The sequence below is a fragment of the Engraulis encrasicolus genome, chromosome 24, assembly GCF_034702125.1.
Source record: "Engraulis encrasicolus isolate BLACKSEA-1 chromosome 24, IST_EnEncr_1.0, whole genome shotgun sequence".
Taxonomy (NCBI): domain Eukaryota; kingdom Metazoa; phylum Chordata; class Actinopteri; order Clupeiformes; family Engraulidae; genus Engraulis; species Engraulis encrasicolus.
The window spans coordinates 18,764,446-18,778,527 of NC_085880.1; the positions used below are offsets into that span (position 1 = coordinate 18,764,446).

At 46.0% G+C, this 14,082-nt stretch overlaps 1 protein-coding gene across 1 annotated transcript in view; it reads right to left on the reverse strand.

Moving 5' to 3' along the window:
* Nucleotides 1-260: 260 nt before the first annotated feature.
* si:dkey-192p21.6 (uncharacterized protein LOC565246 homolog) overlaps nt 261-14,082 on the reverse strand; it is a 59,186-nt gene continuing 45,364 nt past the window's right edge. Inside the window, exons 15-17 of the mRNA XM_063192102.1 lie at nt 4,955-5,025; nt 728-840; nt 261-464 (exon numbers count right to left, since the gene is read on the reverse strand). Of these exons, the coding sequence (XP_063048172.1) occupies nt 283-464; nt 728-840; nt 4,955-5,025 (366 nt within the window). The 3' untranslated portion in view covers nt 261-282. The remainder of the gene's footprint in view (nt 465-727; nt 841-4,954; nt 5,026-14,082) is intronic.

Genomic DNA, 14,082 nt, shown 5'->3' on the forward strand with positions numbered 1-14,082 from the left:
GGGGGTGGAGGGGTCAGGCAGCTAGGTACACTCTCAGAAATAAAGGTACAGAACTCGTCGCTGTGGCAGTACTCTAAAGGGGAGTACCATTGTGTTACTTGGGTGGAACTTCAAAAAATAGGTGACAGATGCACATTTGTCAACATTGCAAGAAACTGAACGCATGTTTTTTGGGGTACTAATCAAGCGACACAATGGTACTTCCCCTGAAGGTACTGCCACAGTGACGAGTTCTGTACCTTTATTTCTGAGAGTGTAGGTAGGTAGGTGACCACCAGGCCATCAGATTTTCAGGAAGAATTTCTTCCTGTAGAGGAAGTATGCGACGAGCAGCCAGAGTCCGGTGGCCCAGAGGCTCCGGAAGAGCCCCTCCCAGTGGCTATCGGTGTAGCGCATCTCCCAACTGAATGGGAAGTAGAAGCCCAGCAGAGAGTGGCCCACATACACCAAGATGGAGTTCATGCCTGCAGACAACAGCAACAGACAACAACAACAACAACAGTATAATGGTGCCATTATGGTAATCTCAACGCTGAGAATGACAGAGTGGCATATTAGTGTTGCGGTGACCTAGCTGGAAAATTCATTCAAGCGATTCATTTTGCGATTGGGTGAAATATTATTTCTCCAAACAGACAAAATGAACATGCAGAATTGCATGCTTTTGAAATAATTGGTAGAACAACATAACATAGTGATGCTGGTGTTTGTTCTTAGTCATACGCACCTGGATATATGAATGGCTGGCCACCCCACCAGCCTTTGATGTCTATGATGAAGTACATCAGCCCCAGCAGCAGGAAGGACATGAAGCCCATGCAGGTCACATAGGACAGAGACCTGAGGGGTGGACACATGTAGCTTATATTAGCAGCTAAGACAAGACATAGATCGTTTATATTAGCCACACCTGAGAGAAGACACCTGAGCTGAGGGGGAGATATCTGTGTCTCAAATGGAACACTCGTGCACTTCGGGCACTATGCTTCAGTCCGTAGGGCACTCACTCTGAAAGATCATTGTACTGAAAATCCAAACTTTCCCTCGAGACTGTACAGTAAAGACATCAGTGTACTTTACTTGTGCACTATGCACTAAATGTCAGTGCACTGACACAAGCGCACAATTTGAGGCACAGCAGTATCTTATATTAGCCGCCAAGACACAAGACACTACAAGATGCACGCTGTGTGTGGAAAAGGCTTGGATTATTGTAGTACTGTACATGGATTATTAGTACGTATAGTAGATATTGGGAATATCACTTGCATTGTACATTGTATCATATAATACACAAGCATTTACATATTTAATATAGCAATGGATCAACTGACATCCTTGGACAGAAAGAACCATAATCAGATGAAAAGAGACACTGCAAAAGTTGTGGATATTGGTACCCAGCGGCAGAAAGAGCACAATAACCAGATGATGTCGTCACTGTGGCAGAAAGTGATATTTGCCAGATTCGGAATGTTACCTGCCAATCAAAAGCAAGATAAAAACACCAGAAAATGGCAGCGAGAGTAAAGGCCATGTACTGTATCACTGTCCGTGTACATGTACACTACAGCAGTGCTGAGATTTGTTTGGTGCTGCTGTTGTTCAACGGAACTGCTTTATTAACGATCCTCAGTCTTTTCAGCTACTGACAGCCAACATCATATCTTCTCATTTTTTTCAGCTCAAGTCCTCTGTTGTGCGGTCAATATGTTCATACTTTAGAACATGGGATAAATTGATGCGTTTTTAAAGTTTTAGATGTTTTTTTATTATTATTATTATTGGGCCGAACAGCCCTTTCCCATATTTTTTCATCGTCTTGCCATCTGGCAAATGAAAATTGCAGATGAATATTCATACATACAGTGCTTCCAATTAGCTGCTCCCCTTTTTTCCATAAGCTTTGCATACTTTACTGTATGAAACTTAGACAGACAGAGGTCACGACCCTTATATGCTGACAACAAACGGTTACAAATGAGCGCCCATTTTACAGCCCATTCAATATCGCGACGTCTGGGACATGTTACATTATTGAGGAGCGGAGTAATCAGCAAACAGAAGGAGCCATATGACAGGGTGGAGTGGAGGAGGTGGAGAGATGAAGGGATGCAGGGAGGGAGGACGGAGGAGGGAGGAGAGAGAAGGGAAGCAGGGTTGGGGTTGGGAATCAGGGCTGTATTAACGCACAGGCTAGATATGGCTGCAGCCTAGGGGGCCCCCACCTGCCAGGGGCCCTTGATCAGCCAAAAGGGAAAAATTGTGACAAGATGCAATATTGAAAAATGCATTGTGTTGAGTACAGTCGGTAGACATGTTATCCTTAATTCCAAGCTCATAATTATGACACTGTCTATGTAAAGTTGTTGCGAAATTTGCTTTCCAGGGGGGCCCATAGCACCCTGAAGCCTAGGGGCTCCCGGCCGTCTTAATCCGGCCCTGGTGGAAATGAATGCCGATAAATAAATAAATAAACAATATGGCAGATTATGCTATGGCTATACACTCTCCTATAGCACTCATGAAGCAGGACGCTGCTGCTACAGTGCCGGTAGCTTGCTCTCTGCAGCGGGGTGAGTCCATAAGCAGCATTAGTGCAGAGCTGAGAGTGAATCCCTGGCACCTGCAGTGGCCGGCCGTGCCAGCCAGCCTTGTCCCTGTCTGTTCCTAAGTGCAAGAATGTTTAATGTAATATCACCTAATGCAAAATGGCAACCATGCAGTGAGGAAGTCAAGTGCCTGGGTGGAGGGGAGGGGAGGCGATGTGTGTTTGTGTGTGTGTGTGTGTGTGTGTGAGTTGGGGGGGTGTGATGCTGCATGTGTGTGCGTGCATGTGTGTGTACAGCACATGTATGTACATGTCTGTACATTTCTGCATGTGTGTGTGTGTGGGTGTGTGTAGTGTATCTGTGCATATGGTGGAGAATGGTGATGGTGAGGGGTGGTGGAGGGTGAGGGAGGGATGATGCTCTGGGACATGCTGCAGGCATCTCTTCCGTCTTATTCAATCTGAAAGCTGGGCCTGGCAGGTAGGGAACAGTCTCTGGCTGGGAGGGAACAGTCCCTGGGTGGCTGGGAGCATTGTTGCCAGATTGGGCAGTTTTCCGCCCAATTGGGTTGCTTAGGATGACTTTCTGCGGGTGAAAAAGGGTAAGAAGTTTGGACAGGTTTTCCCTGAAGATTTATGAATGGCCATAGCAATCAACAGGATTTAGTGCTTCCAGGCGGGTTTTGAGCATTTTGTTTTGGGCTGGAAATCATCAGTCTGATCTGGCAACCCTGGCTGGGAGGGAGGGGCAGTGTCTCTGGAAGGCTGGGAGTTAATTACTGCTGTGGGGATGTGGAGACAGGCGGCCAGGCGGCCACTCACACTGGAGAGCTCAATAAGCTGCATGATGTGCATGATGATGGACTGTCTATCTATCCATTAGACCTGCTCAGGTAGTAGCGGGGCAGCATGTGATGTGATGTGATGTGATGTGATCTGACCAAGTCTGTGCAAAAGCTGCAGCAAAGTACAGAATATGGGAAAGGGATGGCAATATCTCTAACATTGGACAACATGTGGACCGCAGCCACAAGATAAACTATTTTCAGTCTAAACACAATTTTGATAAAAAATGTTACTGCACTTTGCCTTTGTGGTAAAGAATATAGTGCTTTGCCTTTGTACTGTAGAACTGCCTTAGAATGGCAGTACAGAATATGGAAAAGAGATGGACAGCCTGTGTGTCTGTGCAGGATGACATCATAGAATTCAGACTGAAAAACAATATGCAGTCTGGAGTCGTGAGGAACAATATCTGGGTATCTGTCTTTGAAACATATGTGTTAACAAATGTTCAAAAATGCATTTTTTTTAAAAAAAATCTGGTCGCTAAACCACAGTCACAAAAAGCAAAGAAAATGTGTCTGATTTAAGATGAAGAGTTTTGTGTGATAGCATTTGAAATGGATCATAAAAAGTCCAAAACAGATCTAAATTTCAAGCCCAAATGTTCATACCAGAAACAGAAATTTAGATACATCATGTTGAATTACGAAGGATTGCCCTCAAAGTATTCCTTCCACGTGGCCACGGTTGTCTAGTTCCATTTAAACAAATGACCTAAATATCTGTGTGGCATCATACTTTAGGATTGGCAAGTGTTGCAGATTTACACCAAGCCTCTCTTTCTTTTTTTAACGGCAGCGTTTGTGATGGTGAGAAGTCATGACACGATGAAAGGACGAGGGCTATAAAAATGCTCTCTCTATTTCTCTCTCTGCCCCTCCCTCGCTATCTATCTCCCTCTCTCATACAATTTCTCTCTCTCTCTGGTTCTCTCTCTCTCATACAATTTCTCTCTCTTTTCTTCATTCCTCCCTCTCTCTCTCTCTCTCTCTCTGTCTCTCACACACAGTCTCCCTTTCCCTCTTGCTCACTCTATTTCCATCTCTCTCTCTCTCTTTCTTCTTTCTGTCTGTCTCTTTCTCTCTCACACACACAGACAGTCTCTCTCTCTCTCTCTACCATTCTCTCTCTCGCATACAATTTCTCTCTCTCCTCACTATTTTTCTTCATTCCTCCGTCTCTCTCTCTCTCTGTCTCTCACACACAATCTCCCTTTCCCTCTTGCTCACTCTATTTCCATCTCTCTCTCTCTCTCGCTATGTCTGTCTCTTTCTCTCACACACACGATCTCCCTTTCCATCTCTCCCTCTCTCTCTCTCCTTCTCTCTCTCTAGCTGCTAAGAAGAGTGATCAGGTCAGAGAATGTATTGGCCTGCCCTGCCAGCTCGCCGCACTGTCCCAACAGTTGCTGGTGATTATTTACAGGGCGTGCTGTCATTAGAGGGGTAACTAAACGCATGTTTTAGCGGACAGTGATTTGTGCCTTCTGGAAACTCATCCCTTTCTTTTTTTTGGTGAGGAAAAGTGGCTGGATTTAGAGGGTCAGGAAGCACTTACCAAAGATTTTTATTGACAGGTATAAATCCTTCGTCTCGCGTGCACTTAGAAAGGCTGGCTGCGCAGGCTCCCTGAGGGAAGAAATGAAACAGATTTCCAAATCAATGCCCGGGCAATAAAGTAAACACCACGAAGAGGATGCTACAAGAGATACCCAAGACCTCCCACGCTACGATCGGGGGGTGCAGCCGGAGAGTAAGTGCATGTCAGACAGGACTGGACTGGGAACAAGAAGAAGGCACAGGCATTTTTGTGAGGCCTTCTCTACAGTAAATAGTGAGTTACTGCACTTTGCCTTTGTAGGGCAAACCAGAATGGCCCACTATTTAGGGAGGGCCTAACAATTTTGTTTTTATTGTTCTCAGTCCAGTCCTGCATCACAATACAGTGTCATGACTCTTTCTCGGTTCCATGCAATATCGTTACACTCTATAAGAAAATCCAAAAACCCCAAAAGCATCACCCCCTGAGGACTGTCGGTGAACCGGGAAATTGCCCTGTGTTGCCAGATGACCAGTCCAGCCCTGATGCCAGAGCCTTGGAGCATGTCAAGGCAACATTGATCCAGGACAGCAAACAGGCTAACAACACCAACTTTCTAACGCCTGATACAAGTGTTCTCTTTCTGCACTAAAAATAAAAACGTCACAGATGCTAGCAAACTCTCTGCCAAACACACTGTTAAAGGAAATTAAAGCACTGTACCACATCAGAGAGATGTGTGTGTGTGTGTGTGTGTGTGTGTGTGTGTGTGTGTGTGTGTGTGTGTGTGTGTGTGTGTGTGTGTGTGTGTGTGTGTGTGTGTGTGTGTGTGTGTGTGTGTGTGTGTGTGTGTGTGTGTGTGTGTGTGTGTGTGTCTGTGTGGGGTTGAGGGTGGGGGGTCAGTCCAAGGAATAGAGAAAAACAAAAAGGAGGACGAGAGAGGGAGAAAGAGGAGGGGGAAAGACACACACACAGACACACAGACACACACACACACACACACACACACACACACACACACATACACATGAATACACGCACATGCACAAACACACGCACACGAATGCACACATACACGCACGCACGCACACACGTGCAAACGCACACACGCGTGCGCGCACACACACATACACACATCATGCACACGCACACACACGCATACAACAAAGTTGTAAACACTCCCACACACAGACGCACACATGAGGATTTGATTCCTTACTCTGAATCAAATATTACTGAAATCCAGTATTACATTACACGCCTCCCTGTTGCCTCAGCTATTTATTCTCTACTTAGAGGGGGGTGGGGTCGAAAAAGAAAAGGAGAGAAGAGGCATTCCTCATCCTCAAAAGAAGAAAAGAACGAAAGGCAGATCAGTATCCAAACAGACTAGTTAGAGGAATATCCATCACTCGTGTAGATGACAGAATCAATGGTGTGGAAATAGCCTGGCTGTGCTGTGGATTGGGGCCCCGGGGCAGGCTACACAGCAGTGCAGGATGTGGGACAGTCGCTGGTGTGGTGTGGTGTGGTGTGGTGTGGAGCGCTACGCTATGTGGGTACGGTACGCTATGTGGGCCAGTCGCTCAATTTCAATCTCTCGCTGCTCAGCACTGATCGTTGAACTTTAATTATCTCGGGGCTGGGCTGCGCTGGGCTGGGATGGGCTGGGCTCCCTTGTTTTGCTGGCATGGGGATGAGGGGGGAGGGGGATGAGGAAGACGCGAACTACCGTTGGAAAAGAAAAAAATGATAGAAAAATAACTAAAATGTATGACGCTCATGGTGGAAGATGTAGCAGTCCTGTGTGTGTGTGTGTGTGTGTGTGTGTGTGTGTGTGTGTGTGTGTGTGTGTGTGTGTGTGTGTGTGTGTGTGTGTGTGTGCGTGCGTGCATGCCTGTTAATGCGTGGGTATGTGTGTGTCTGTCTGTCTGTGTTCATCTCCATGACCACGTGTACGCGCATACGTGTGTGTTTGTGTGTGTGTGCGTGTGTGTGTGTGTGTGTGTGTGTGTGTGTGTGTGTGTGTGTGTGTGTGTGTGTGTGTGTGTGTGTGTGTGTGTGTGTGTGTGTGTGTGCATACGTGCGTGTGTTAATGTGTGTGTGTTTGTGTGTGTGCATACGTGCGTGTGTTAATGTGTATGTGTGTGTGTGTGTGCGTGTCTCTGTGTGTGTATGTGTTCATCTCCATGCTCAGAGGCTGTTGATTCTTGTTGCACAGCCTTCTGGGTAGCAGCTCAGCTCTCATGTCAAGAGAGCACATTAGCGAAACAAGTGGCTGTTCAACCGCCCGCTCGCCCTCCCGCAGCTTCAAAAGCCTTCCCTCCAAATGCCACATCTCTCCAGGGGGAGGCCATAATTGATTCTTGTTCACATTGACAAATCTTAGCGGTGATGGTCTTCGGGGAGGCAAGACCGAGACCTGCCCTGGGCCCTGCCGACCGGTCTGCCTGCCTGCCTGCAGGTCAAGGTTTGCCTCACGAGGACACGTGATGTGATCAGGCAGGGCCGGGATTAACGCACAGGCTAGATATGGCTGCAGCCCCCCCCGCCCCCCATTGTCCTCGAAAGGTGGGCCATCTTGGAATGTTGTTAATACTCCTCTCAACAATTGGCAGACACGGTATCCCTTATTTCTGGCTAAAGATTATGACGCTGTCTTGATTATGATGCTCTCTATGTAATCTTGTGACAGAATTTGCCCTCCACAGGGGCCTACAATAACATGTATAGCCTAGGGGCCCCGGGCAATTTTAATCCGGCCCTGGCTGTGATGGTGTAGGAGATGAGTGAGGAAGGATGTTTGGCACGAACAAACAGGCGGTGACGGACAGCAGATTCACTCAGAGCTTTTAGTCAGAAATGTGGGCGACAAGAACTGTGGTCGGCAAGAAATGGGAACAACAAGAAACCTGAACGACAATCCCAACTGTGCACACAAACTATCAGAGAGATGACTGCACAATGTGCTGTATGTCAAACAGCAGTTTAGGTTAAAAAAAAATGCCACATCAGGGAAGCCCTTACAATAGTAGAAAGGCTGTGGAGGGACAAAACCCAGAAAATACAGTAGATTGTAATAATATACGGTAAACTCACTAAGGTGCTGATTACATGTATACAGATTTTTAAAATAGGTTTATGTAAACTGTAAACACAACATGCCGATAAAAATAAAAACTCCATTTTGACAGGTGCATTTTACCCCCTAAATGGGATATTTTTGAAATGGGCTTTCTAAAACTCCACTTACGTATAAACGAGAGGCCCAAACCAACACGTTCTTTACAAAAAATATCCATAAGCCTATACGTGTAAACAGCCTCTAACTCATTATCATTTTTTTCCGTTTCTCTTTCGCGCGTGAAAAGAAATGGCAAACGTAATGTGTTGTTCTGGCTGTGTGGTGTGTCTGCCTCCAGGTAAAGTGGTGTTAGATCTGCCATATATTTCAACAGCCTGCTCTGCTCTAGTCTCCATAGCCCCCTGCATACGGCAGCCATAATGGCTGATATGATTCAACACAGCAATATAATGGAGCGATTTGTCATAGGTGTTAGGGATAATGAAATTCTAAAGACTAGGGGATCACATCACGCTTCCATTAATACTATAGGGTCCCCTGATTCACAAAAGAGGAATACGCACAGGCACACATTACACAGACACACAGGCACAAAAGCTGACAAAGACAACCATACAGTACGCTGTACAAACACAAACACACACACACACACACACACACACACACACACACACACACACACACACACGCTGAATATATATATAAATACACACACAAACACCCATATAAATATTGTAAAGCAGTCCTAATATTTAAGTGTTGACGTATTTTGCTTACGCTGCTAAAATAGTTCACTATTACAGTTCAATAGTTCAATAGTATTAAATTGTCAAAAATGGCAAATGCTAACCTGTCATCTCCCATGTCATATTACTGGTCCCATTAACACTAGCAATAGCACATCCCATTAGCAGGGCCACTGACAGCTTTGGCCAGGCCCGGGACATAGTCATATGCCCAATAGATGCAATGTAATGACAAACCAATTCTGGGCCCCATCTCTCCCTGGGCCCGGGACAACTGTCCCCTTTGTCCCGCCCTGTCGGCACCCCTGCCATTAGGATTCAAATACGATGCTAGATAATAAACACACACAGACACAGACATGGACACAGACTGTGGCTAAAACCCCAATTAAGCTTGACAAGCATGTCCTTCCCATAAGAAGACCCAACTGGAGATATTTCTTCTGGGAAACATGGCTGACAACAAGGCACAAAAGCCTAATTAACCTTGAGCCGAGTGAACAACTAAGGGCACGGCACTTGAAGCTTGAAGGACACCGACGGCTGAAAATGTCTCAGGGCAAAATAAGACTCCGGCTCGCTCGCTGACATCATTAGGCGCTCTACGCATTTGCGCTGTTTGAAACGGCTTAATTAATACACCAACTTGACAATCAATAACGACATTGTCATTACATCTTTTTTCCCCTCACAAATCATTTTCATGACACCCGGATGTGATGATAAAGAAATATGGCATGATTTTTTTTTCTTTGTAACACAGTCCAATTAGGAATAATTAGTAATTCCAAAACGTATTGAATATCATAGCTCATATACGGTGTCTCTGGATCATTACAACGCCAATGTAATGGGAGATCACTTCCTGATCATGACTTGTCCAAATGAGCTGGAATGATACTTGATACAGTCTTCCAGTTGGACACTTCTGCATTTCGGTCTACAAGTACTGTAAGTAGGACTGGGTATAGCTGCTCTCAGCACAAGATACAGCATTTAAAATATTTTAAAATTTGAGATTGTCTTGTGCATGTGTATGTATCTGTCTGTCTGTCTGTCTGTCTGTCTGTCTGTCTGTCTGTCTGTCTGTCTGTCTGTCTGTCTGTGTGTGTGTGTGTGTGTGTGTGTGTGTGTGTGTGTGTATAAGTGAGAGTGTGAGTGTGAATGTGCATGTGTGGTATGCAGGCCTGTGATCGTGCATGTGTGTATGCTTGTTTGAGAGTGTGTGTGCGTGTGTGCATGCGCGTCTGCATGCGTGCGTGCATGCGTGCATGTGTTTGTGCAGGCCCAGGTGGTGACGTTAGCCCCATTGTCCGCTCTGTGCTACAGGGGGGCCACAGGGCCCCTGGCCCCACAAGGCCAACCCTGCCCCCCCCCCTGGCCCCCTGGCCTCCTGCCCCTGGCCTGAGTGGCCCCTGAGGAGCCCAGAGCCACTAGAGACTAACTGACACTAGAGTCCAGAGCCAGACACTAGCGCTCCGTCATCACCTGCAGGGACACGGCATTCCAGGAGCCCTGGGAACCCAAAACAACGGAGAAACAGACCCAGAGAGAGAGAGAGAGAGAGAGAGAGAGAGAGAGAGAGAGAGAGAGAGAGAGAGAGAGAGAGAGAGAGAGAGAGAGAGAGAGAGAGAGAAAGCAAAAGCAAAAGTGTGTGTGTGTGTGTGTGTGTGTGTGTGTGTGTGTGTGTGTGTGTGTGTGTGTGTGTGTGTGTGCGTGCGCCCTTGGTGAGAGAGAGAGAGAGAGAGAGAGAGAGAGAGAGAGAGAGAGAGAGAGAGAGGAGAGAGAGAAAGAGAGAGAGAGGGGAGAGAGAGAAAGAGACAGAGAAAGAGACAGGCACAGATGGACAGAGGGAGAAACCAACGGCCTAAGCAGGACCTGCTGGTTGGAGCTCTCAAACACCAGTCTCTGAGACATAATACAGAAGGCACCCCTGAGTAACCCCTGACTGGGGGTGGGGGGTGGGGGATTTGTTATTCACATTTTACGGGACATTTGGGAAGGTGGATAAAACCAGTCGTTACTGGGAGAGGCAACATTAAGGTGAAAACATACTGTACAAGTGCACTTTTGGGATGAGTCCTCCAGGAACCCATATTCATTATCACCCCCGCTTCACACAGACACAGACACAGACACAGACACAGACACAGACACACAGACACACACACACACACACACACACACACACACACACACACACACACACACACACACACACACACACACACACACACACACACACACACACACACACACACACACACAACCAATCCTCATCTTTCCTAAGTGCTGTGTTGTTTGGACCACCCAAAGTGAGGACGCATCTAGAGCATCTTGCTTCAGTTTAGTGGTGCTAATACATCAGTAAATCATTCTGAAGACTTTCGTTTAAATTAATTAATCATATATAATTCGATTTTGGGAACACTGATGATGGGCTAGACCGAAACGTTTGTAACCCACTTTTTGTTTTGGCTTCTCTTTACTTTTGGCTTTTAATACAGTTTCACCGAACAGCATCCTGCTCCTGTGTGTGACTCCTTTTTCTTCCCACTGCATCATTGTGCATTGGAATTAAGCACCGGGCGAAACTTCCCAAGTAAGACAAATGCGCGGACGCCATCTTCCTTCACATTTAAATTAATTCACAACACTCAACACACTACGTCTGAAGCTTGTATTCACTGGAGTACAATAAGGGCATTCATGAATGTTTATTATAATAAATAATGAAATCAAATAAAAATTAGAAACCATGGTCCAGTCATGGCTTAAATGGTAGGGCAATGCAATGCTACAACGGCGATCCGGGTTTGATACCGGCCCGGGTCATTTGCCGATCCTTCCCAGTCTCTCTCTCCCGTTGACTTCCTGTCTTTCTCCACTGTCCTATCGTGAATACAGACAATAAAAGCCAAAAAAATACATTTAAAAAAGAAAGTAGAAACCATAACTAAAACGAGTGGAACGAAACACCAAAGCGTCGATTGTAACGCTTCTGTGGCCATTGTGACAGTTGGCCGTTTTGAATAAGTTCACTTGAAAAATGTAACCAGTTAATGGGAGCTACTGTGGAAGTTCTGCCACGAAGATTCAAATGTTTCAGCCAACATTAAACGTTCTCCAACCAATTATTTAATATCTCCCTTATCAGCATCATCTCATGCTTATCGCCCAATCAAGGCATGCCGATCTAAGAACTCCCTCTACGTCACTAACGCATCCTTTCTCCCTCAGCCAATAGAATATGCAAGTCTGGCCCTCTGCTACACAACCGACCAGCCCGGGCCCTTTACCAGCCCTTCCCCATCTCTCCCAACGCACTTCCTGTCTCTCCTCCAGTATCCTGTCTCATAAAAACCTAATAGACCTAATATATAAATATATATATGGTCTAACTTTGTTTCTTCATACCTAGCGTAAGCCAATTTTGAAGCTTCCGCCGTCCCTCCAGCCACTGTCACCAGTTGGTTCCCGCCTGCAAAGGGGGCAGGATACACCCACCTCCATCTCCGAAGGGAGGATATGTGCCTTTCATTTCATTGCGAAGACGGGAGCCTGCACCAAAGATATATTCACGTGCAATGTCGACGGACTTGTTCTATGTCAATGTCAATAAAAGTCACTAATCCTGATTTCTGCTTTGTGGTAGAAATAGACCTACTGTTGAGTGTTAGAACCCAAGAAGTGGTGCAAAATCTATTCAAAATTTTATGCTAGTGCACACAAATAAAAGCTCCATATTGAAATAATCCTGAAAGCATTGGCATTGGCCTGAAAGTTATCGCCCAAACAAACAAAAATAAATCTGTGACGGATGGACACTCAATGGATGGACACTCACATACTGTATATGTTCATATATTCCTGTGAATACATGCTTCCTCGTAAGTGTTACTGTGCCCAATGACAGTATGCCTGTCAGTCTTATTGCTCGCTCTACAGTATGTGCACTTTGCAACTACTGTATTAGTGTTGTTGACTACTATGTCCTCGATTGTAAGTCGCGTTGGTTAAAACACATCTGCCAAATGCAATGTAAAGTAATGCAATGTAATGCCCCAATGACAGCATGTGTATGGTGCTACCAGATGATTATTTGCTTGATAAATGATGACTATAGGAGGAAGCTCTGGGTGCCACAGAAAGAAAAAGCCGGCGTTAGAGGACATGTTCTGGTAAGGGGAGAGGCTCAGGCGAACGTGATCTGTTAGTCTGTGCACCCTGGGCCTGTACGTGTGTCCGTATTAGAGCAAGGGGATAGGGAAACCATTAGGCACCATGTGAGCTATGAGACTCATCCGGTCTCCTCCCAGAGGAGGCTCTCTACGCTGCTCTGCCTGGAACCAAATCCTTAATCATGCAAAACATACAGAACACACACACACACACGGACGCGCGCATACACACACACACACACGCACACAAACACACACACATACATGCACATGCATGCACACACACACACGCACGCACACACACACACACACACACACATGCAAGCACGCACATGACTTGCTCTATACACACATGTACGTATGCGAACACGAACAAAGACACATAGACACAGTCACACAAAGACACAGTCACAGACAGACAGACAGACAGACAGACAGACAGACAGACACACACACACACACACACACACACACACACACACACACACACACACACACACACACACACACACACACACACACACACACACACACACACACACACACACACGCAAGCATGACTTGCTCCATACACACATGTACGTATGCCAACACGAACAAAGACACACAGACACAGTCACACACACACACACACACACACACACACACACACACACACACACACACACACACACACACACACACACACACACACACACACACACACACACACACACACACACGTTCAAAAAATTCACACATCACACAGCAGACCCACATGAATAGTATAGGCTACAGTGTACATGAACACACATACACATCAAGACATGGATTTGTCAAATGAGTTTAACTTTGCATACCATAGCGACAGACTATGGGGCTAAGCTGCACACAGAAGTAAGACATCCCATTAATATGAAAGCTATACGTCGCAGGATGCCACACCGCGCCCAATTCCCAGTGAAAACAGTCAGCCTGAATACAATACAATGTTACGACTGTGACGGTTTATAAACCAGTTATTACTGCACACGACAGGTTCAAGGAGAAATGTCACCTGGACACCTGACGAAGACCTTGCTGGTCGAAACGTTGTGCCATTTTTTCACACTAAATCACGACAAGGGAGCTTTTGCGGTGTGCGAATATTTCTTC